General features: G+C 37.0%; 2 protein-coding genes and 2 long non-coding RNA genes across 4 annotated transcripts; 1 reads left to right on the top strand and 3 right to left on the bottom strand.

The window, feature by feature from the left end:
• Positions 1 to 1,048: 1,048 nt before the first annotated feature.
• BNAA09G37170D lies at positions 1,049 to 1,889 on the bottom strand. The gene has a single exon (XM_013804442.3). The coding sequence runs from the start codon at positions 1,798 to 1,800 to the stop codon at positions 1,273 to 1,275; it is 528 nt and encodes a 175-aa protein (XP_013659896.2). The 5' UTR covers positions 1,801 to 1,889; the 3' UTR covers positions 1,049 to 1,272.
• Positions 1,890 to 13,819: 11,930 nt separating this feature from the next.
• Positions 13,820 to 20,128, bottom strand: LOC106377323 (RNA cytidine acetyltransferase 2). The gene is made up of 26 exons (XM_013817569.3): positions 19,809 to 20,128; positions 19,634 to 19,725; positions 19,372 to 19,543; positions 19,169 to 19,291; positions 18,907 to 19,080; positions 18,710 to 18,820; positions 18,491 to 18,624; positions 18,301 to 18,394; positions 17,999 to 18,097; positions 17,765 to 17,901; positions 17,545 to 17,642; positions 17,042 to 17,165; positions 16,858 to 16,945; positions 16,684 to 16,783; positions 16,562 to 16,614; positions 16,172 to 16,348; positions 16,049 to 16,086; positions 15,791 to 15,884; positions 15,523 to 15,702; positions 15,328 to 15,436; positions 15,169 to 15,238; positions 14,945 to 15,080; positions 14,734 to 14,862; positions 14,518 to 14,643; positions 14,274 to 14,339; positions 13,820 to 14,174 (listed from the first exon to the last, which is right to left on the bottom strand). The coding sequence occupies exons 1-26, from the start codon at positions 19,911 to 19,913 to the stop codon at positions 13,938 to 13,940; spliced, it is 3,066 nt and encodes a 1,021-aa protein (XP_013673023.1). The 5' UTR covers positions 19,914 to 20,128; the 3' UTR covers positions 13,820 to 13,937.
• Positions 20,129 to 20,289: 161 nt separating this feature from the next.
• LOC111209144 lies at positions 20,290 to 21,246 on the top strand. The gene is made up of 2 exons (XR_002660893.2): positions 20,290 to 20,507; positions 20,826 to 21,246. It is a non-coding gene; the product is annotated as an uncharacterized LOC111209144 (long non-coding RNA).
• Positions 21,247 to 21,832: 586 nt separating this feature from the next.
• Positions 21,833 to 22,941, bottom strand: LOC125591170. The gene is made up of 2 exons (XR_007327152.1): positions 22,609 to 22,941; positions 21,833 to 22,385 (listed from the first exon to the last, which is right to left on the bottom strand). It is a non-coding gene; the product is annotated as an uncharacterized LOC125591170 (long non-coding RNA).
• Positions 22,942 to 25,408: the final 2,467 nt, after the last annotated feature.

Here is a 25,408-nt window from a genome sequence, read left to right as displayed (position 1 = left end):
GTTGAGGCTCTATATTATCTTCTAGGAAATAACGAATTGACCATATGTCCATTTTCAGTTGTTTAATCGATCGTCTGTTAAGAACATTTGAATAAGAAGTCGCATACTAAACTGCAAGAGCGTTTCTAAAAAGTACCATTAATGTCATATTTTTTCTTCAAATAAGTCACTTAAGCTAATCTATATGTTGCATACAATATGACACAGTAGGTTTCTTAGGAGAAAGAGTGTTGATAAACTTCAAAACCATTTCATAAATTTATGATATTCTTACAGGAAACAATATATGATTACAGTAATTAACCTTCGTCTGATTTGATGTTTATTAACCTGTGGAAAAAATGTCCATCCCAATCATTGAGAAGTGTTACTTCTTCAACTTTTTTTTTATATTTTAAGGTAAAAAAAATCATCATTTGGTGAGATGAGTATTGCAATTACACGGAAAGATCACAATTTCGTCCTATAAAGTCCGAAATTAGGTGAAAATTGATCTATGGGTAGTTGAGAAGGCACAATGAATTGTGCTTTAGATATTTATCGAGATTTGATCGATCCTTAATACTAGCGTACTTTAGACTTTTAGATATTATTCACAAATATAAAATATATATATATATATATTATTTTTCAAGTATTCACAACAGTATATCTCGAGTTTTACGGATTGAAAGTTATAGACTCAATTTAATTACGCATAAACAATTATGTTAGACTCTGCTTCACATTTTCAGAAAAAAAAAGAAATTAATCTCAGAGTTATACGCATTTATATTAAAGGCATTACTAATCAATCAATATACATATGTTAACGGTACCTGTTCGCAATGAATTATCAATTATGTTTCGTTTTTAAGACTATATTGCACTTCCAACAGAGGTATTTTTTGTCTTTCAATTTTATCTTTTGTTAAATTCTTTTTTTTTTTGGGTAGAAATGTTGATTCTGATCTTTGTTAATTCCTCGTTTAATTATTTTCTTTAATCTCTCTCAAGATTGGGCATAGTTAAGTACTAGGCAAGGTGGATATAGTTTACCAAACACTAATCAAAGCTCACAACTTAACTAGATGTGCCCAATTAGATGGACAAGAATATTTATTGTTTTTACAATACCATGTTTCACTGACTACCCCAAAAGTTCCAACTTCTTGCACATTACCACCAGAACTTTCAAGACACACATTTCCCCACCTTGTGGCATATCAATCAATCTAGCTAAGATTTTACAACATGATTATTAATTAATGAGACAAAAGTCAAATCTATGTTTCACAAACCCCTTTCTAACATTTCTTGAAACCTCCTGTAAGATTCGACTTTCTCCAGCAAGAACTTCTCGTGGCAATTAGCAATGAACATATCAGCCAAATGATCAATATCATCATCATCATTGGCTCCTGCATCATCTCTTACCTCTTCCAAATCCTCGACCTTCTTGTGCTCCAGCCATTCGAGGTAGCCAGAGAGCTGAGATTCATCATCTTCTCCACCATTGATGTCAGAGACAGAAAAAGGGAAAGGCTGAGGCACAGGAACAACATCAGATGAACACCAATTGTAGTGCAATCTGAACGATCCAAAGAAGATCTTGCGTTGATTCTTGGAAGCCTTTCTTGGATAAAACATCGTCAGCTTTCGTTTCTTGTTGTTGTGTTTAGACATCTCTAGAAAGATTGATTTAGCTCTAGAGACAGCTCTAAGGAAACGGTAGAGAGGGTGTGCGAGGAGATTTTGTATTAGGGTTTTGAGTTTCATGGAGGGTGATGATGAGGAAGATGATGATGCTTTGAGCTGCATGACTTCAACACTCAAGAGAGAGACTCTTTCTCACACTTATTTTGTGTGTTTCTTTTTTTCTCTATGCATTGTTGTGATCAACACTCGAGGGATTTTATAAAGGATTTTCTTGACTTTTTGGCCACTCATTTCCTTGTTGTTTTCTGTATAAAGGTCTTGGACTAGTGGGCGTTTTTGTAATTTGCTTTTTCAAGAAAATGATTGTTTTTTCTTCTTGTAACGCGATTGTAAATTTCCACAGAATTTCACACAAAGTTAAAGTGAATTGGTTAGTTACAATTTTATTTCCTAATCCCTAGCGAGAAAATGTTGTTGTAAATTTATTAAAATATTTAAATACGAAGAATATGATAAGCTAATATGTAGGTGTGATTTAATTTGTGTTATCGATTAGGATGGACACGCAAAATAAATTGTGAACCACATACACGTAATCTATTTATAGATCCAATATATATTGACGTGCCTTCTTTGTATTTATAGCATAAAAACCAAAATATTTCCTGATTTTTCAAAATTTTACTTGTTTTAGGAATAAAAACAAATTATGTATATGTGTGGTGCAACACAAGAAGTAGAGTGAACCACAAAAGGGTTTGGCTGAGGACTGAATTTTTAAACTCCTAATTAGGTATCGGGAAGAGCTCAAAGTCATTAAAACATTGCGTAAGGTTAAAGAAACCAAACACTTCCTATGATTTATTTGTGGTTATATTGTTTTGTAACCTCAGATTCCCACCACTTCATGTTTCACTTCTGTTAATTTGAGTTAATCTACTACAAACGCAGACAACCTTCTGATGATTCTATAATATTTTATAAACTTGATATAAATATATAAGTTATTGCTTGTGTTTGGTGATTTGAATAAGACCCAACCCCACCCTACAACTAATAGTAAATCTTAGTTTATACACTGTTCTTAACTTCAACTAAACTCCCACATTTCCCAAACTTAGATCGGATCAACAACATTGATTTATTCTACACTTTCATTTTTTCACCCAAAGTTACTCTTGTACTTAGAAAGAGATGTAAAATCCCCTATATATTAATTGAGAAGCATTTGAAAAATTAGAAACTTAATTTTGTATTAATTAAAAAAATCTCAAATCCTAGGTGGCACTCTAAATGCCTTCTAAATTTCATTTCAAAGAATTCTAGAGCATCTAATATAAAGTATAGTTTAATCTAATGGTGTCACATTATTCCATAGTTATATAACACTAGAGAATATTATATTAACCTAAAATATAAGAAGTGTGTATTCTTTCCTTAAATAAAAGCTACGGAATTACCTAATATGATTTACATATATATGACAATTAATGATTATGAATAATAAAGATTTGATAACAATTTTTGCATCCTTCTTCATTTTTGTTTAAATTTATATTACTAAAAAAAATTAAACAATCACATTAACCATATAATAAAAAAATTAAATTTTTTCTTATATGTTATATTTTGAATTTCTTAAAATGACTTTAAATTACAAAAATGAGGAAACCTTATATGTTATATATATTTTTTTTAAACGATTTTAAAATACAAAAATGAGGACACTTTATATGTTATATTTTTCTTATATGTTAGAATTTTCTTATATGTTATATTTTGAATTTTTTTAAAACGACTTTAAATTACAAAAATATAAGTTTTCCTTAAATATACGACTAAAAACATTAAAATGACATGTATCAATTCGATGGTTGATTTGAAAGCTTTCAAAACCATATGGAAGATAAAAGTCAAAATAATTTAACTGTGGAAACAATATTGTTCACTTTTTTCAAGAATGTGTTCGATGGAAAAAATAAGGTTTTTATGTCATAATTTGTTTAATGTCCACTAGAGAACATTATATTAACCTAAATATAAGAAGTGTGTATTCTTTCCTTAAATAAAAGCTACAGAATTACCTAATATGATTTACATATATATGACTATAAATGATTATGAATAATAAAGATTTGATAACAATTTTTGCATCCTTCTTCATTTTTGTTTAATTTTATATTATTAAAAAAAAAATAATTACATTAACCATATAATAAAAAATTTTGATTGTTTTTTAAATGTTATATTTCGAATTTCTTAAGATGACTTTAAATTACAAAAATGAGGAAACCTTATATGTTATATTTTTTTTTTAAAACGACTTTAAAATACAAAAAGGAGGACACCTTATATGTTATATTTTTCTTATATTTAGATTTTTTCTTATATGTTATATTTTGAATTTTTTAAAACGACTTTAAACTACAAAAATGTAAGTTTTCCTTAAGTATACGATTAAAAACATTAAAATGACATATATCAGTTCGATGGTTGATTTGAAAGTTTTTAAAACCATATGTAAGATAAAAGTCAAAATAATTCAACTGTGAAAACAATACTGTTCACTTTTCAATAATGTGTTCGAGGGAAAAAATAAGGTTTTTATGTCATAATTTGTTTAATGTCCACTAGAGAACATTATATTAACCTAAAATATAAGAAGTGTGTATTCTTTCCCTAAATAAAAACTACGAAATTACCTAATATGATTTACACATATATGACAATTAATGATTATGAATAATAAAGATTTGATAACAATTTTTGCATCCTCCTTCATTTTTTTTTTAATTTTATATTATTAAAAAAAATAAACAATCACATTAACTATATAATTAAAAAACTAGATTTTTTCTTATATGTTATATTTTAAATTTTTTAAAATGACTTTAAATTACAAAAATGAGAAAACCTTATATGTTATATTTTTTTAAACGACTTTAAAATACAAAAATGAGGACACCTTATATGTTATATTTTTCTTATATGTTAGATTTTTTCTTTTATGTTATATTTTGTATTTTTTAAAACGACTTTAAATTACAAAAATGTAAGTTTTCCTTAAGTATACGACTAAAAATATTAAAATGACATGTATCAATTCGATGGTTGATTTGAAAGCTTTCAAAACCATATGAAAGATAAAAGTCAAAATAATTCAACTGTGAAAACAATATTGTTCATTTTTGTAAAGAATGTGTTCTATAGAAAAAATAAGATTTTTATGTCATAATTTGTTTAATGTCCAATCCGATCAATCCATGATGTATTAATTATAGTTTTGTTCCATTATTTTTAATAAAAATTGATCCGATCCATCGGAAAGAAATTATATAATAACAACAAAAAATATTATATATATATAAATAAAATGATCAAATATATAAAAGAAACTATCGATAATATATACAAATAAACTCACCATGCGCAAGGCGCATGTCTTATCCTAGTATTATAGATAAAGCTTCAAAAAATTTAGGCAGAATGCCAAAGTATATATGACTTACTCAAAGGTTGTTTTGTGATATCATCCAAGAAAATATATATATATATATATATATATATATGAATTTATTTATTTTTACCATATTAATGGTTGTAATTAATTATGGCTTAATTATTGATTAATTGTTTTTGTTGGCTGGTGTTCATTTGGATCTACAAATGGATTAAATTTAGGCAATCGTATCAATGCAAATTAGGCCAAAGGTCCTTGTCGTCATGGAATCTTGGACCAGTTGCAGGAATTTTTAGGGGTTCTTGAGGCCAAACAAATCCCAATAAGCACATGTCTTCTACACACAATCATATATCGTTAACTACATATACATTTAGCTAGTTAGTGATTGATTCTATCAAACTAATCTCAAAAACACACATATTAGAAAATTATTAAATTTTGGTAATACGCAAAATTTCATCCAGTTTTAATCCAAGTCTCAGGTATGTAAACTTCGAATAGGAGTTTTGTATGTAAATATGAATTAGTTTACTATACGATGATTTCACTAATTTAAATGATCTTTTAAAAATATAGCATTACTTTTTTGTGGATGATATAAATAAATGATTTGTCTGATCTTCATTTTTCAAATAGCCGCGAACGGCGCATAAGGCTTAAGCCTCGCTGAAAACCTCAAAGACCGAGGATATATAAAACAAATTAAACTATATCTTTATAAGTAAATGTAATAAATCCAATGTGCTCTGGTCTAAATATGTACTTGTAAGAAATATTTTTGTAGAGACTTGGAAAAATAAATTAGACAAGAAATCAAAGTGGCTGATTTCCAGTTGATCGGCCACCTTAATCCCTGGAGCTTGTCTTTCTTACACTTAAGAGTCATGCCAAAATACACATGCAGAGCACATCTACTTTGTAAATTTTAGTTTTTTATAATCAGTCTTATTTAAAACTTCTGAACCATAGTAATAGTCTCTTAGTATGACTCGGCGCAGAAAAGTAAATTTTCATGCAAATTTACATGCATTGTTCTTTTCATTGACGAACTTATCTCTTTGAGATCAAAGTTTAAATGGTCCTTCAATGTTACACATTGGAAATAATTCAAACTTGGGATAATATAAGTCATAACCATAATCTATAGTAACTCCAGGATTATATTAATTATCAGTCAATGCCTACTACATGTATGTTTTCATTGAATCTTGTATTCATGCATGTATTAACTAACCATATCTTTAAAAAAAAAAAAAAAAAAAAACTAACCATATCTTCCTACGATATATATACCCCATTTTCATTCATCAGAATATGAATTTAAAGTGATTAAATCTCATGTTTTTTTTTTTTTTTTTGTAACAAGGCTTTCATATCTCATGTTTTTTTTGGTGATATCCAGCCCAAAATAGCTAGGGTTTTGGGCGACGACCAAGGCGATTTTCAGATCTGAGCCTTCTCTGACAAGGCGTAGGATCTAGAGCTTTACGACGACTATAGGAGAGAGGGAGACTACTCCACACTCCTCTCGTCCTAGGTTTCCTGCCCCTTGCAGTGCTTTTTTGTTTTTTTGTAAACAGATCCTTGACTACCGTGAGCATCAAGAAAACTAGCTTTTGACGGTTTGTTTTTGATAACTCAAACTCTCCCCTTTACTAGGGCGCTGCTGTATTGGTACGGGCGGCTACGATGTACCGTACTAGGAACGAAAGATCAAAGGCTGAAAACTCCCGACATGTCCGGAGACGCTTTCAAGAGGAGGAGGAGATCATAAAAGTCCCGGAGTTTGACTATACAGACCTAGTTGAAAAATACAAACTCTCCCTTGTGGGGAGAATGTTTCATCAGGATGGACGGAGCGTGGATGCCCTAATCAAGCACATGCCAAAGCGTAGGATCTGGGATGTCGAGGGTAGAGTACGCGGAACAAACCTTGGGAATAATAAGTTTCAATTTGATTTTGATAAAGAAGAGGACCTCCAGAAGGTGTTGCTTCGCAGACCATGCCATTTCAATAAATGGACTTTTTCGCTGGAAAGATGGACCCCAACAATCAATGAAGACTATCCAAATTTCCTCCTCCTGTGGGTGACGATCACTGGTGTACCTACACATTATAAAAAAGATGAATCCTACAGAAGCATAGGAGGGGCTCTTGGAGAGGTTGATAAGGTAGACGTGGAGAATGGAAGAGTTCGAGTCCAAATAAACGCAGATGAACCTCTACAATTTGAACGTAAGGCTGGATACGCAAACGGAGACGTGATCAAGGTGTCGTTGTCTTATGAGGAACTACACCGATACTGCTATACGTGTAAGAGAATCTCCCATGAGGAAGGTACCTGTCCGGAGCTGGCCCCAGAACAGAGAGAAGCAAATCGTATTGCAAGATTGGAGAAAAAAGAGAAGGAAGAACTAGCTGCTAGAGAGGCTTTCTCCGCCCCGGTAAGAGGTTTGGATACGAGGGCGAGGTTCGATGCACAGATGAGGAAATCGCAGAGTCCAGAATGGGTTAGGAAAATAGCGGAACCTCCCTTACGAAGGAACGATAGAAGAAGAACAGAGCAGGGTAGAGTAACAGAACATGGTGACCTCCGTGCTAGAATCTCGAGTAGAAGGGACAATATTGAAAATAATGTCTGGAATAGACTTGACCATAACTCTTCTGGAAAAATTCCCCGAGATCGGGAGAGGTATCATCCGTACAACAGAGATATACGAGAAGATGCGAGATCGTCCAAAAGAAGCTCGGAGAATAACGTCCACAGAAGCCGATATGGAGACTCTGCATCATCCTCCAGCTGGAGAGTAAAAGGCTCTAGTCCTAAAAACCAGAACCGCCATCAGTCGCAGTCTAATGTGGGGAGGAGATTTGAACTGTCATCGAGATCAAACCGAAATTCTCCAGACTCTCAACGTACGGTCTCTGAGTATCATCGCTACAATATGAGTGATCACGTTGAGAGAAGATACGAACACCAACCAAGGAATGCGCCTAGGTTGGAATGGCAACCAGTCCGTGCAGCAGAAAGAAGGACAGATATACAGGCCAGGCCAGTGGTTGGACAGGAAAATGAGCGTGATGCAGTGCCGGAAACAGAGGAGGAACGAAGGCGAAGAATCAAAGGAAAATCCATTGTAGGGACAACTTGTGAGAAAGAAGACAACCAGGGTCCCATGCGTGTAGCTAGTGGAGTTCTTAAAATTTCTGAACCAATTCCCATGCAGATCCCTGAGAATCAGGTGTACGTGGAAAAGGGTGGGGCAAAATCTAACATAGAGAAAGCCAATGAAGTGCTACAGAAGTCATCTATAAATGTGGATCTTTCCTCACCTGGAATAAGAGACAAGCGGGAACAAGAAATAGCGAAAGGAAAAACAGGACATGGAGATAAAGAAACAACTGAGGATGATCAACAGCTAATGAGTGAGGAGGAGATAAATCAAATGATGGACCAATATGCAAGTGTTAATTTGTATATGGACGAAGAAATGCTAGAAGATGATGATCTCCTTGATGAAAGCATGGAGGAGGATGTAGTGATACCAGAAACTCAGGAGGTTGCAAAACAAACTCAGCAGGAGAAAAGGGGAGAGGATCAAGCTCTGGGAGGGGTAGGAAAAGAGAAAGAAAAGATAGAAAGAGCAGGAACAAAAGCAAGCGAGGAGCTGGATAGATCCAAAAGAGGCCCGCCAGAGAAACAACAACACACTATCACTAATAAGCGTCGGGGAATGAGAAGCCCAGATCCAAAAGGAATAGCAGCGTCAAGGAAGCTCGCAAGCAGAGGGCGTGTTTCTCCTAAAGGCAAACAGGCTAAACAAGGGCGTCTACATCCCGGGAGAGTTTCAGGCGCAACAGTGGTCCCTCGTATTGAGGTGTATCCTTCGGCTGTTAAAGGCCGAAAATCTTCTACTGTATCAGGTTCGGTGGGGTCCCAGAAACCACCCAGTACGCATATATGAGTGCCATCGCCTGGAACTGTCAGGGGGCAGGAGCCTACCTGACTAAGCAACACCTAAGGGAGTTGCACCGCTGTTTTCACCCTAGTTTTCTTTTTCTTTCAGAAACAAAAAATAATTTTTCTTTTATGCAAGACTTTCAAATTGAGTTTGGTTATGACAATTTATGCACCGTGGATCCTGTTGGTAGGAGCGGTGGTTTGGCTTTGTTCTACATGAATGATTCTGCGGTTGATATTATTTTTTCAAATAATCGTATGATTGATGTAGAAGCGCAGATTGAAGGACATAAAGTGTATATCACTTTCATGTATGGAGATCCGGTGGTGGAATGCCGTGAAAATGTATGGGAACGCCTATCGAGAATGGGCTTAAGAAGGACCGGCGCCTGGTTACTGATAGGCGATTTCAATGAGATTACAAGCAATGCGGAGAAGAAAGGAGGGAGAAAAAGATCTGAAGCATCATTTCTTCCATTTAAGAATATGCTTGCTTGCTGTGGTATGATTGAGTTTCCATTTGCAGGAGACCCCTTATCTTGGGCAGGTCGGACAAGAGCAGGGAGAGTACGATGTCGTCTAGATCGTGCAGTCGGCAATGAAGATTGGCATCAACTGTTTTCCCACACGTATGTGGAGTATTTATTGAGATGGGGCTCGGACCATAGACCTATACTAGCAAGGTTCCAATCCAGGAAAAAAGAAAACAAGCGAAATTTCAAATTCGATAGGCGGTGGATTGGAAAAGAAGGATTCCAAGATACAATTAAGGAAGCATGGGCATCGTCTTCTCTAGACCGCGATGCCAGTCTTTTTGAGAAGATCCGGGAGAGTCGGAGAGCTATCTCACGATGGAAGAAGAGGCACCCTTCCAATAATTTACAACTGATCGAGAAGCTTAAAAAAGAACTAGAGCGAGCGCAAGAAGATGACAGGATATCAAGTGAAGAAGAGCTGGATATAAAATGGAAGCTATGTGCGGCCTACAGAGATGAGGAGCTGTACTGGAAACAGAAAAGTAGGAACCTCTGGCTACGAGCAGGAGATAGAAATACTAAGTATTTCCATGCGAAGACGAAGCAGCGGAGAGCCAGAAACCGTATCACGCGACTGAAAGACTCGATGGGGCAGTGGGTCGAGACGGAGGAAGGAATAGAAGCGGTAGCAACTGAATATTTTCACCACCTGTTCTCTTCTTCGAACCCGGAGAACATTGATGATACACTCCGGTTTATTACCGCGGCAGTCAACTCTGATATGAACCAACAGCTTCTGAAAATTCCTAACGATGAAGAAATCCGGCAAGCAACTTTTGCGATAAACCCAGAAAAGGCTCCAGGGCCAGATGGAATGACGAGCTTGTTCTATCAAAGGTTTTGGAGTACGATAGGACCTGATATCTGTACTATGGTACGCAACTTTTATGAGACGGGAGAGCTCGACGAAAGGCTAAATCAGACTAACATATGCTTGATCCCGAAGACAGATAGACCAGCTACCATGACAGAGTTCCGACCGATCAGCTTGTGTAATGTTGGATACAAGATTATCTCTAAAATTCTCTCGTCCAGATTAAAGAGAATTCTTCCGGAATTGATTTCCGAGACTCAATCAGCCTTTGTGGCTAAGAGACTGATAACCGATAACATACTGGTGGCGCAAGAAATGTTTCATGCTCTTCGAACCAATCCGAGCTGTAAAGAAAAATTCATAGCAGTCAAGACAGATATGAGTAAAGCTTATGATCGAGTGGAATGGAGATTCATGGAGGCCCTGCTGCTGAAGTTTGGATTCGACCATCACTGGGTAGGACTGATAATGAAGTGTATATCCTCAGTCTCCTATCAGGTTCTTATCAACGGGGAGGCAAAAGGTCATATCATGCCATCGCGGGGTTTGCGCCAAGGCGACCCGCTATCCCCTTTCCTTTTTATTCTCTGCACGGAAGTTCTTATATCACATATAAAACATGCAGAATCCTCTAAGGCGATTACGGGTATTAAAATCGCAAGAGAGAGTCCCCCAATCTCCCATCTCTTATTCGCGGATGATAGTCTGTTCTTCTGTCGAGCAGATCAACCTCAATGTGAGGAACTGATGCGAATCATTGACGTCTACGGTAAAGCCTCAGGACAACAACTGAACAAATCAAAATCTTCAGTTCTGTTCGGTTCTAAGGTCGTAGCGTCCTCTAAACAAGGTCTGAAAAGATCACTTGGAATAACAAGAGAAGGAGGAATGGGGATGTATCTTGGGATGCCCGAAAAGATATGTGGCTCAAAGAATCAAGTCTTTTCATTTGTTCAAGAGAGGATGAATGGAAACATCAACAACTGGTCGGGTAAACTACTTTCACGAGGAGGGAAAGAGGTGCAAATAAAGTCCGTAGCACAAGCTACACCGACCTACGTGATGTCATGCTACCTTGTACCTCAAGGGATTTGTAAAAAACTATCCGCTGCTGTGGCGAGATTCTGGTGGAGCACAAAAGAAAATAATAGAGGCCTCCATTGGGTGGCTTGGGATAAAATATGTGTTCCAATAGATGAAGGGGGTCTTGGCTTCAGAGATTTTCGAGATTTCAACCTTGCACTGTTAGCAAAGCAGGTATGGCGACTCCTTGTGTATCCTAACTCTCTCCTAGCGCGCGTCCTCAAAGGACGGTATTACCGGCACTCGAACCCTTTGAGAACAGGGAAAGCTCATAACCCATCCTACGGCTGGCGCAGTTTGATGGCGGCTAAGCATGTGCTTGAAGGAAACCTATGCAGAACAATTGGAACGGGAGCGAGGACAAAGGTATGGGAGGACGTCTGGATCCCAGGATCTCCGGCTAGACCGGCACGCCCAGCTCAGCTGGACTATGATCCGGACCTAAGAGTGCATCACCTTATAGATTTTGAAACGAAGCAGTGGGATGAGGCCTTCATCTCTGAGGTGATAGATGCAGTAGATATTCCATTGATCCTTGACTTAAAAATAAGCAAGACAGGACGTCATGACGGCTATGTCTGGAAGCATACGTTATCGGGGAACTATACTGTGAAAACTGGATACGAAGTTGCAGTGGCACAGAGGAGAAACCAGAGTGATATCCAGGTTTCCGAACCAAGTATACGGGCTCTAAAGACGAAGGTATGGAAACTGAAGACTGCGAGGAAGATAAAGCACTTTCTCTGGCTAGCTTTATCGGGCTTTGTAGCTTCTGCAAGTAAGCTCGTAGAAAGACACTGCGGTACAGACACAACATGTCAGCGATGCGGATCAGCAGTGGAAAACATCAACCACATTCTCTTTGAATGTCCACCAGCTCTACAATGCTGGGCACTGTCTGATATCCCTTCACCTCCGGGGCTTTTCCCGTGCTCATCTTTGTTTGTGAATTTCGACTATCTTCTTCAACAAGCGTCCATAAACTCTAGCCTGTCCGAGTCCTTCTCGATGTTCCCTTGGCTAGTATGGTATATATGGAAGGCGAGAAATGATAAGTGTTTTAACGGCAAAGACATATCACCGGTCGATACACTCCAGCTAGCTACTCAGGAAGCCATAGCATGGAAAATAGCTCAGCTGGGAGAACCTCTGGAGGACTCAGATGTGACAACGATGACGCAAACAAACCAACCTACGGGAACGTCTTCGGCAGACATCTGGACCTGTCAAGTGGATGGATCCTGGTCGGCTAAAGAAGAATGGATGGGGCTAGGCTTTGTGTTATTTGCAAATGAGGAGATTATCTTAGAAGGACAGAGGTGCTGCACTCGCGCACAAGCACCACTTCACGCCGAAGCGGAGAGCCTAAGCTGGGCTATGAAAGAGGTCACGAACCGCGGATTCCATCGAGTAAGATTTGAATCTGACTGTCAGCAGCTGGTCAACATCATCCTAAAAGAGGAGGAATGGCCTTCAATGGCGAATGAAATAGAAGACATAAAAGCTACTGCTACATGCCTTCAAAAATTTGAGTTATCTTATATATCTCGTTCTTTAAACTTCCGTGCGGACTCCTTAGCTAAGGGAGGACGATCACGTGCTTTGAGATTTGAGAATGTAAACACTTTGGTTCATCAAGGGCTCGCTCATGCAGCAGGCCTAAACGAACCAGTTTGAGTTTTTAATAATATTTACTTTGATGTCAAAAAAAAAGAAGAGAGTGGAGAAGAAGGAAAGGTAAGAAAGAGGTGTCTGTCTCCAAAGTGCATCAGCAAGGCGTGTGGAGAATCCATGGATGACACAGAAGATGAAAGAGTTGGTATCTCTCTTTTAACCACTCTGCAACTGCTCGCTCCTTCCATCATTTTTATTTCTCTATTTTTTTCTACCTGTGTTAATTAGCTAGGCTCCATGCACTCAAAGTTGTATACGTGAAGTTTTGGTCTATTAAAGGAGTAACGTAAGAAGTTGAAATGTTTAAAGCTAAAAGGGGTTAGTGAGAATCAAATTGATAGAGAGAGTTGGTTATCAAAAACACACTTGATAGAGAGTTTATTAAGTCAGAGAAGAAATCGAAATGGAATTAACAATCATCATTGAACATCTTTCATTACATCATATCTCTTACTAAACTTCAATCATTTGCACACGTCTTCATCATCTATTGCATCCACCTCCTCTGACTCGATCTAAGCCATCATATACACGCTTCAAAGGTTTAATGTGGAGATTTGGAGTGGTTTAACATGACATCTCATATTCCCCTGCTGATCTCTCATTCAGGAAGACATCTAATATAGCGATCCTTTTTGCTAACTAAACCGATTTAAAAGTAATTTCATTAAAGTTTTAAACCATTTCTGATTATAAAATCAAGATTACAACAAATATAACCAAAATTTTTGAATATAAAGATTCATCATTCATGGTGAAATTACTCTTCAGGCTTTTCTCTTCTTGGAAGATTTGGATTTAGACTCAGAGGAATGCTTATCCTTGCTTCTCTTTTTGGGGGTTTTATCAGAACCATTTTGATTCTCCAATTTGGTAGACTCAACACTGACAATACCACTTGCAGGGATCTTTGAATGTTTCAGAGCCTCTGCTTCTTTGTCTCCAATTACATATTGTTGAAGCTCTGCATCAGTTGATCCTTCTGTCTTCTCCTTCATTTGTTCCTTTAAAAATACACAAGGACAAGCTCTATCAAATTACAAACGAAGCAAAGCAACACTAAACAACATCTTTACACGAGAAAGGGAAGGTAGGAGAATTACCTCGACTTGTTTTGCTCCTTCCCTGAGATCATCGTCGACAGATACATTGTGAGGTTCAAGCACTCTCTGCAACGATGAACCGTACGTTAGCCTTTATAAAACAGATGGACTTAGTTTAAACCATATGTTGACACAAAGCAATGGCAAAAAAGATCCAAACACTGTTCTCGGTTCTGTAAATGTGTTTCTTATGAACATTATTTGATGGATCAATTACTGAGAAAAGAAAACAGTAAGGAGTTACCCTTTGCAAACGAGGGCGGGTTAATTCAATCTCCTTTGCTGCAATCCCGTTCAGATATTTGTATAACTCCCTTAAGACTTTCAAGAGAAGAGAGTGTATCTGTCCCCTCTCCAACTGCATTTGTCTCTGCAAAATCAAATATTCAAAAGTGTTGGCACGTTTTCTCAACATGATTTGGTGAAACATAATCAAGCAAAATAGTGTAAAACACATTACCTCAATGCTAGAGAACTCAGACTCCTGCAATCCCAAGCACAGTAATACAGATGCCTGAACATATGACAGTGATACAGGGATCTTCTCTTCAAAGTACTGATGTGCTAGTGTTTTGCAGATGTCATAAACCTTTCAACCATAAGACAATGAAACTGGTTACAAACAGAAAGAAGTTAACCTAAGTTCAGTTCTCAAAAAAAGAAATGCTAACCAGATTGAAGTCGGTCATATTGTTGGTGAACACTCTGAGCCTCTCCGTATCAAATGGAGAAAGTACACCGTCAAGTGTCTTCAAAAATCCGTCTGATGAATCAATCCCTGTGAAGTTGATCTTGGGGTTTAAGACGCTGCACAAAGAATGATATGACAAGATAAACAATCATATGAAATTGATATTACTGCAAAATAATGACAAGAAAATGTTAGTGTTTTTACCTCATTGCAAGTTTATAATCCATCTTTTTGAATTTATCACTCAAAAGCTTAGAGAACCTTATCCGGAAATCTGAACAAAGCAAAAGAAGTTGTTAAACATCAATGATACACTAGGAAGATCAAGAAAGTTTTCAGTTCTTGATCAAAGAATCAACAAACCTTTATAGAAGGGAGCAAAGAAACCCAACTCCTCGGACTCGTTGACTTCTAGCTCGTCATTCTTTAAAGGTTTTAAAAGCATGCTTGTGTGCTCACCAGTCACAGCACTCTGATCCAAGCACAAGGAATAAACCACTGTTAGAAAACCACTACAAGAAATGGCAATCAAGAAGAGAGGATGGAGGTATTCTCAACTGGGATTTGGCTAACGTAGAAAGGAGCAAAATTATGCTTTCTCCAAAACCGGAATAGGTCCAAAGTAAGACCAAAGGAGACACCAATGTAGTGGAGCCTCTCGGGTCGTCGTTCATTGAGTGGAACCAGTAGAGGTGGAAGATTTGTGCGAGGCTTTACTTGCTCTTCGAGCATGGAGACCTGTCAAGAAGGAGCCAATTAAGCATGTAAACAAGAGAGAGAACTATAAAATCCATGGCCCACACAGATATATAGAAAAACTAGAAACCTTCTCAGCAGCCTCTGTAACTCTAATGGGTGAATGCTCAACATCAGCTTCATTATCTGCTTCTAAGATTGGAGAAATCTGGCCCTCAAAATATCTGAAAATGTCGATCAGCATAGTAAGGAAGAGTACATTATTTCTTTAAGAGTATAACCACACCAAGTAAGTACAAAGTCTAAATTGTCCAGCACAGAACCTGATATAAGAAATGTATGGGATGCACATGATAACAAATTCGTATGCGCATTTTCATGAGATTACCTGGTCAAGAGCTCGACTGCAGCAGAACCATATCCCATCTACAAAGCAAACAGAAACTTGTTATTCCCACACGAAATCTAACTGGACAGGTAAAAAAACATGCGCATAAAGAAAAAAGATTACCTTCATGGCGTTAGGGTGGACTGCTATGCGTACAATGCGAGCACCAGAGAGATGTGGAAATTCAATGTCCCGGAACTGTTCACAGAATTTCCATGGAATCTGGTCTCCATATGGTGAATGGCCATCCCTTAAACTTTTGAGAGCTGAGCTCTGAGATATCTGTCCTTCCAGACAGACCTGAAAAATACCAATTACGATGATGCTTAAAATCACACAGGTTACAAAGGGACACAAGGAAGAAACTTATGCCAAATGTGGAGAAGGCAGTAAAAAGCTTATTATTTAATCTTTATAAGTCTATATTCATGAAGACTGTTGACTCACTATTCTAAATCAAACTGTTATGCATTTCAATACACCTAAGAAGTGAGCGTTCAAATAATTTTTTACCTGGATAACACAGAGTATATCAGGAAGTTTGCTTTGGGACTCATCAACAGGAGCTGTGTTTAAAGGGAGTTAGACATGGTTCTGAAAATTTAAGTAGGTGGGGGAAAGGAAAAATTGCATACCAAGTAACACAAATAAATGATGGGCAGGAGCATCAGCCAGCAGTTGAAGATCATTAGGAGAGTTCTTGTAGTGAGAAGAGACACATAGCGCCATCATTCTCTGTAGGGATGCACTTATATCAGTCTCTTGTCAAAATAATAAAAGAATGTATGGATCAAATCAACACCATTTACCTGTAGAAACATTTCACTATCTTTGTGATAAGAAAAGAGTGTGTCTCGGTTGACATAATAGAGGTCGCACTCACTTGGCCGAGGATGGCTATACAAAAAGAAGAAAGAGGATGAATCAAAAAAATAACATTTATAGACGATTAGTACCGGAAGAAAAGAGAAAACTTCAGTAGAATATGCAGACCATGAAGGATTGGGCAGACTAGTAGCAACGTCAAGGCAAAGCAAGCCATTAAGCCAGGATTCTATTGGATCTCCAGAAGCGTATCTAATAGACTCATTAAGTTCTATCTTCTTAAAAAGACAACCTGCATAAGTAATTTAAGAGAGTCAGGGGCATTTTACCGGATAATGAATTTATCAGATACACTAGTAGAGTGGGCTACTATGCATGAAACTTAAATTAATCTTTGCATGCTTCTTAGAGGAGAAAGTGAAACTGAAGGTACTGCTCTTCAAGAGAACGTTTACATTTATTACTTAAAGCTACATTGACTGCCACTTAAATCTTTACAATTGAGCTCACTGCTAAACATAGGAAATGAAAATTTTATAAACAAATGCTAGAAGCACTATACTTTCCTTCCTAACCACAAACATTCATATCCTCTTGAAGGTGAGCCTCTAAAAATATTCCCTCATAATTTTCACATACAAGAACGAAAGCAAGAAGCATCAATTAAATACCAGAAAGAGAGCCTTCAAGACCAGTAGCTGGAGCCCGGCTTTGCTCATCTAATTGTTGGAGAAGCTTCAGTGATAAAGATCTACCAGTGCCTTCATACCTTTCAACAAAAAGAAGAAGAAACAAGTAACATCAGTGGCATGAGTATCCCTGAATTAAAACCAGAACGTGCATATAGCTTCCCCATAATATGGAAATAGCATCAAACTATGTTTCACATACCCGCTGACAGTTGAGGACAGGAAAACTAGATAAGGACCAAGCAAAGACTTCACAACTGGTAAAGGAATAGCTGCCGCTTCATCAATAACCAACAACTCTACTTGTGAGAGCTTCTCATGCTCGTGCGGTTGTATATACTGCATGAAAATATCAAGAGCATGGAACACGTCAGAGATGGACACAAATCACAACAGCTTAAAGACCATGAATGAATTAACTGAGGAAAGAACAAACCTGGATAGTTTGTCTATGCTGCTTGATGATATTTATCCGTACAATAGCTTTTTTGAAATCAGGATTCGCACTTTTCACAACATCATAATCAAGGTGCTCCTTTAAAAAGAGCGAGCGAAAGGTATTTCAGAAACATATATGACCACATTGCAAAGCAGAATGACATTCTTCTTATTTGAGCTAGCATAGGCCTAATTTTCAGTGATCATCTCAATAAAAAATGCATGTCTTTCACCTTGAAGGTTTTACTTAATGAAATGGAACAAGTGCTGGTAGTCTATAGGAAAAGAAATTTGCTTTACCTTATATTCAAGTGCATCAAAACCTTTGCAAACAAACTCAAAGAATGTTTTCAAGTTGTCAGGGCTTGGTGCAGTAATGTAAATGTTTGAGTACCTAAAAGCCAAAAAAAAAACGCACACCATAATTTTAACAAACATCCCCCGGAGAAAAACTACTTGAGAGTAAAGGAACATATGGGAGTAATTTTACCCAGCAGCTACGGCACCGGCAACAGCTAAACCAAGTGCAGCAGATTTTCCACGCCCTCGACTAGCAATCAAAGCAACTATGCTGCGAAGAGCCTTATCCAGAATTGCATCAAAAAAGGTGACAACAGCTTTGCCCTACAAAAATAAATGCAGAATCTCCATTAAACATCAGCCATAAGACAAGCAAGAGCATTAAAAAGACAATTCATAGCTTTTGAACCTGATCCAGTGTACAGCATTTCTTGATCAAAGGACCAACTGGAAAATCATCACTTAGTTCATCTTTCAAATTCTTCAGCTCCCGTTCTGCCTCAGAGAGGCCCTCGGAATCCTGACACGATATTGAAGAGTTATCAGTGAAATTTTGAAAAGCATTTTGTTACAACGGAAGCCAGTTCACTTGGCTATAAAGATTACCATTTCTGTAGGAACTGGAGTAATAGATCTGATATGAGAGGAAAGCGGCAATATATTCAGCTCATCATCCATGACAACACATGCTTTGCATGAAGCAATTGATAGCAGAAAACGTTCATTGAATCGGCCCGCAGCTTCAGAATGCGACTCGGTTCTGAATCTGTCATGGACATCCTAATAAGATAATATAAACAGCAATTAGACAATTTTTAAGCCCCCCATTCCCTTAAGAGTAAGCAATAAATAAACATGTCGTTCGTACCATAACCATTGTGCATAGACTAGTTAGCGAAGTAAGTGATCGTAATATCAACACAATCATCCCACCACCTTCCACAGTCTCAATCGTCCTCGCTAGTAGATTGGGAGTCAAAGCTTCAAAATCCTGAATTTACCAAGAAGAGATAATTGAATATCACCCATAAAAATGAATCAGTAATCTTTAGTGAGTAGAGACAAAAGTACCTGTAAGATGCACATGCCGAAAGTGTTTCCAAGGATACGTTCAGAGTCTTTGTACAAGCAATGAGTAACTCTTCCCACATCAAGCAAACGCGAGAAGGCGTCAAGCTTCTCAGGGTCCAGCTGTCCTCTCTCCCTCAGTCTCTTCAGCTGCTTCGTACGCTTCTTCTTATGACTGACAATCATCATTCACGACAAAGCTATCAACTTTCAATGCACTCTCCAGAGCTAAAACAAGAATGAATTCTAAAGCTTGAGACTTTACCTGCTGATGTCGAGCTTGTCCTTGTAGCACCACAAGACACTCGGATTAGACTTAATCACTGCCTTTGACAACATGTGGTGGAGGTTCACAATCTGTTAAGAGAAGAAGCACACACACAAGTTTAGTGGGGGATGTGAGTGAAAAGTAGAGAGCTTTAGAGCAAGGAGCACTAGACCTGGTCACGAGACTTGTCACCGATGATGACAAACATGGAACGGTGTCTCAGTTTGACACCGTTCTCAATTAGAGTCCTGATACGTTCGTCTACCTTCTTCCTCATTCTTCTTCCTCCTTAATCTTATCACAGACGCAAAACCTGAGCTCCTATTCTATTAGAGCTCTGAGTCGAAGGAGACGATGATTTAAAAAAAAAATGAAATTAGCGTTTCGATATTGTGCAGTAGGGTTTAATGATGGAAGGGAGGAAAAGAGACGATGACGACACGACACAGAAACTGGAAACTAGGGTTTCCGACAAATTGTGTTGCAGGGTATATGAATTATGTCGAGATTCGAACCCACCACCTGGCGGTTTATTTATAAACACCGCTAAACCAGCTGTATTTTTCAAAGATTGTAATTGGGGCTAAGCCCAAACTCACTAGGCCTTAGCCCAAAGTCACATAAGAAAAAGGATATCTTTTTGAAACGACGCGGCTATTAGCCGTCTTTACGACTCTTATCCGACCAGACCAGAACAGACCAGCTTCGAAACGAAAACGAGTAGAATGCGAAACCACGCGCCTAGTGGAGCGGGTGGGAGAAAACTGTATCCATCTTCGACGGGGTTTAAGTTCCATTTTGAGTCAGTGAGAATGGTGGTAGTGATTTTGTCTTCTGTTTGGGTTAGTATCTCAGTCTTATGGGTTCATAGGTGAGTCTCTGTCTCTCTCACTCTCTTTTTGTTTATTGGTGGTAGACTGGTAGTGAATCATGTGTTAACTGTTCTGAAGAAGTTTGAGAGAGATTAGAATGGTAAAAAAAAAAAAGAGATAGAACTTGTTTTTTTTTTTACTCTTTGGACTGGTTCATGAAATTAGTTTCCGTGGAAGATAATCCATTGAGACTTGCTTGCAGCTTTTAGACTGAGTTGGAAAGTATAGATTTTGAAGAATATCAAATTGTTTAGTCAAGTGTCTACTGCACTCAAGTGTTGCTTATCTATCTTGTTTGAAATCTTTTTTTTTTAAAGCAATTGTAATTAGGTCTAGCGAAGTTAAGTTGTGGAGAAGGATGATGATGATGATGATGATGCAATGGTTCAGTAACAATTAAAGAAAGAGGAAGCAGAGAATGGGAGGAAGAGGAAGAAACCAGTAGAATCTGAAGAAGAGAGTGTGTTTATCTTTTCTAACTAAGCTAGGTGAAGAAATGGACTCAGTTTATCATTTTTGCTCAGGGTCCATTTTATCTTTAAGACGGGTCTGGTTAGGACCTGAGTTTGATTCAGGGTGCATCTTGGTTTCATACATGGAGTCTGATTTCTTTGGGAACATTGCTCTTTTGTGTAAGTTTCCATGGCGTTATGAAACTCTAATCTCTTGTGAACAGAGTAATCAGTAGAGGCGAAAAATGCTCTTTACTCGCTATGAAAATGCAACATTTTTGTTCTAGTAATATCTTGCAACTCAAAAGAAAGATGCTTTAGATTGTGTACTAAATTAAGCAAAACACACAAAACAAATAGAAGCAATCTGATACACACAACCCAATGAAAACTCAAGTACACAGATTCTGATGGATACATGACACCATGAATAGAACTTCCTGAAAAGAATTAACTTTTGTTCAACTTGCTGCTCAATCTTGATGGTCTAAAAGATCTTATCAAAATTATATGTTGTATGCTACTTAAAACCAGACAGTGACGGGCTGACGCCTTTGACTTGGGTAGTATTTTAATGGTTTTGGCTCTTGCATCTTTCAAAATTTGTCTTTAGTGATAAAAGCTCTTTGTTCACACATCCAACTGAAACACACGTTTACTTATTTTAAGAATCAGACTAAAACATTAACATCATCATCAAGAGATTGAGATTAAAACATCAACATCATCATCATTTGATATAATATGGAAAATTAGCAAAGTTATTTGTTTCTGGGCTTTAAATTACTTGTCACACTATAGTTTTATATGTATTCTCATTTGATATTGATCAATAATATGAACAACATCATTATTAGAAATGAAAATTATAAAAAGGAAACACAGATATTATTGAAAGAAACCAAGAAAGACGGTACAACATATAGCTTAGTTAGAAAAGATAATGGTATCATGCAAGTCTTATTATAGATAGCTTTTGCATAGACAGACTGAAAACATCGTAACGCGCGCTTATAGCATTACTCGCCATTTCCACTTCTCCTCATTTGCGTCTCTGTGGAATGTTGTTGTGTCCTCTGCGGTGAGGATGTGGATTCTGCTCTCTTGTATAATATTTGCCGCACATTCCACATTTGACTGCGTCCGTCTCCAAGATCGCCCTTAGTTGTTGGGTCGACGTTATCGCAGTCCCTTCACGGCTAACGTTGTTTTCTCCGGTGGTGGCGCCTGCGGGGAGGGAAGACTGAGTTGAGGATGATGAAGTTGAGTTGTTTTGCGATGAAGACATCTTCTTAGGGTCGGTCTGCTTTGGCTTAATCAAACAAAGATCCACTAGAGAATTAACATTTCGGCATCGCCAGGGACAGAGGACCGGCACATGGCAACACGTGACTAGTCTGGATCACTTATGTGGGGCCAGGATACCTCCGTATAATTCAAAAAAAAAAAAATCAAGCAAAAGATCAATTAATAAAATACTTTAAAAATGAGAGAGAATATAAAAATGAAATATGATTTTGAAGAAAACTATGAAGTAACCATAGAGAATGAGGACACGAAAAGAAGAAAATTATATAACTACAAGACATTAACCAGAATGAAAGAGACCAACTGGCAAATACTATATGCATATGCAAATACTCATTACCTCAAAGAAAAAAGTTGTATGGTTTTGTTTTTTCTCTCTTGCTTTGTTGCTCTGCTCTTTTAATAATTGAAACTGAGTCTTGTAGATTCTCGATATATATAGCTGCACTTTTTTACATTTTTCATGATTTTTATAAAAGGAAATAAAAAATTCTTCCATGGTTGTTGCTAGCTAGTTGTTGTAGACCCTTCCTCATGGTCATTGACTCACTGGTGAGCTACTAATCAAAACTAAACTTGGAGAAAATTTTAAATTATGACATTTTATATTTATTTTATCTCATCAATAAATATAAATTTATTCCTGTTATAAGATAAACTTTGAAATGATCCTCCACTCCTTTACCAACTCAAGCACTATGATCATCTACTCATCAAGCATTATGATCATCTACTCAGCAAGCACTATGATCACCCACTCATTTACCAAATCAAGCACCATCTTTGATATTTTATGTATTGTTGCTCACTATAAATACCATCACTCATCTCACTCTTTTGTACACCATTACATCTTCTTCTTCTTCTTTATAATAAACTCTCTCACTTATATTAGTGTTATTTGCTTCCTACGGGTATTGAATTCTACTCTTATTAAATTTCTCGATACTATAAATTATAAGTTATTTCATAACACGTTATCAGCACGATCACTCTGCGATTCGGTAAAATTTATTTGTATCATTTATACCCTGTTATAATGGTCGGTATACCGCCTCTACTATTATTTATATCATGTTATAATAGCCGGAATACCGCCTATATTATTTACTAGTAATTTAATTTATTTATTGGTCGGTCGAGCCGCCTTATATCCTGTTTATTATTTATTGGTCGGCCGAGCCGCCTTATATCCTGTTTATTATTTATTGGTCGGCTGAGCCCCCTTATATTCTGTTTATTATTAATTGGTCGGCCGAGCCGCCGTATAATTTATTTATTATTCTGCATTGATCGGCTGAGCCGTCGCATGATTTGTTGTCATATAACATAAATATTTCATTGTCATAATTTTTCACTTTTATGAAATTTTATAGATTTGATTGACCGTTTAATACGATATTTTCAGACTAATTTTTGGTGCACTCGATTTAACCCAACGGTCACAAAGAAAATTTTTCAAAAATTTCCCCTTTCTCCAACGGTCATGAACAGTAATTTTCATCTATAAATACAACTCATTTTCACTCCATTTCATCATCCAAAACATTTCATCTTCTCTCAAAAATTTCAAATCGCTCTCCTCCGATTTTTCATTTCAAGAAAGATGATTCGCGCACTTTTGTTTTTATGTGCCATTTTTATTTGTGTTTCTATTTATGGTTTATTCGTTGGAGAATTTACTCCGAGTGAATTTAAGATGAATATCGGTTTAATTTTATTTACATCGCTTCTCCTTGTAATTGCTTGTATGATTAATGTAAACGGTTTTTAAATTATGAAGTTCTAATAAAATTATTATTTTGTGTTTTAGAAATACAAATGGCAAACATTGAGAAACTCCAGTTCCCGGCTCTAAAAGTAACCGGCGAAAACTATGTCAGATGGGTCACAAATGTGAAACCTTATCTTGTAATAAAAAAGATATCCGAAGCTATAAAAGTCGGTAACAAATCGCCACCCGAGCATATAGCCGAGGCGATAATCTTCCTGAAGAAGCACTTAGATGAGAATCTAACTCACGACTATGGAGACGTTGAGGACCCAGCTGTACTATGGCAAGCCTTGAAAGACAGATTCGATAATCAAAAGGAAATCAATCTCCCTCACGCTCTTGAAGAGTGGAAAACCCTGAGGTTTCAGGATTTCCAAAGGGTTAGAGATTACAATTCCACTATCTTGAGGATAGTTGCACAATTAAAATATTGTGGTAACCCTGTCACCGAAGCAGAAATGCTTGACAAGACATACAATACCTTCCACAAAGAACACAACGTCTTATCCCGAATTTACAGAAAATGTGGGTACACCAAATTTTCTGAATTGATGGTAACACTCATGTTGGCTGAAAAGAACGATGAGTTACTAATCAAAAACCATAATTCCCGACCTACGGGAGCCAAGGCATTTCCCGAAGTGAATGCTACGGCGGTAGAATATTCGGGAAGGAGAAACCATACCAACCGAGGTCGTGGTCGGCGTTTCAACAACAAACGTGGAAAGCCTTACTATCCTAAAAGTATTAGATCTAACAAATGGTTAGATCTGAACAACCTCATAAAGGCAAAGAAACCGAAGAGGATACCACAAAGAAAAGTGAGACTGTATGTTACAGATGTGGATGTAAAGGACATTGGTCCCGTACCTGTCGTACTCCCCCACATTTGTGCAAGTTATATCAAGAATCCATAAAAGGAAAGGCTAAAGAGGTGAACCTCACGGAAAACGTTGAAGGGACCTCATACCTTGAATCCTCTGATTTCGCAAATGAGCTGGACTAGAATACTCTTGAAGAGTACAGAAATGTTTCTAATAAGACTACTGAATAGTCCTCATTTGTAATGTATAATAATTATGTTTTTAAAGAATAATTTTGTTTTAACAACAATATATGTATAATTATTGTGTGTTTTCTTTATATAATCAATGAATAAATTTCACGTTTCACTTTTATTTAATGTTTATGATAATTTCAGAAATGGATCAAAATACTAATGGAGCAAAATCCAAGAAACGGATTCGTGAAATATGCATACCAGATAGTGGAACAACGCACACTATTCTGAGACAAAAGAGATATTTCTCTGATATAAAACCGACAAGAATTGTCGTCAATACAATATCAGGTCCTGCAGACGTGA

Source organism: Brassica napus, chromosome C8, assembly GCF_020379485.1.
Source record: "Brassica napus cultivar Da-Ae chromosome C8, Da-Ae, whole genome shotgun sequence".
Taxonomy (NCBI): Eukaryota; Viridiplantae; Streptophyta; class Magnoliopsida; order Brassicales; family Brassicaceae; genus Brassica; species Brassica napus.
This window is presented reverse-complemented; position numbering and strand designations above follow the sequence as displayed.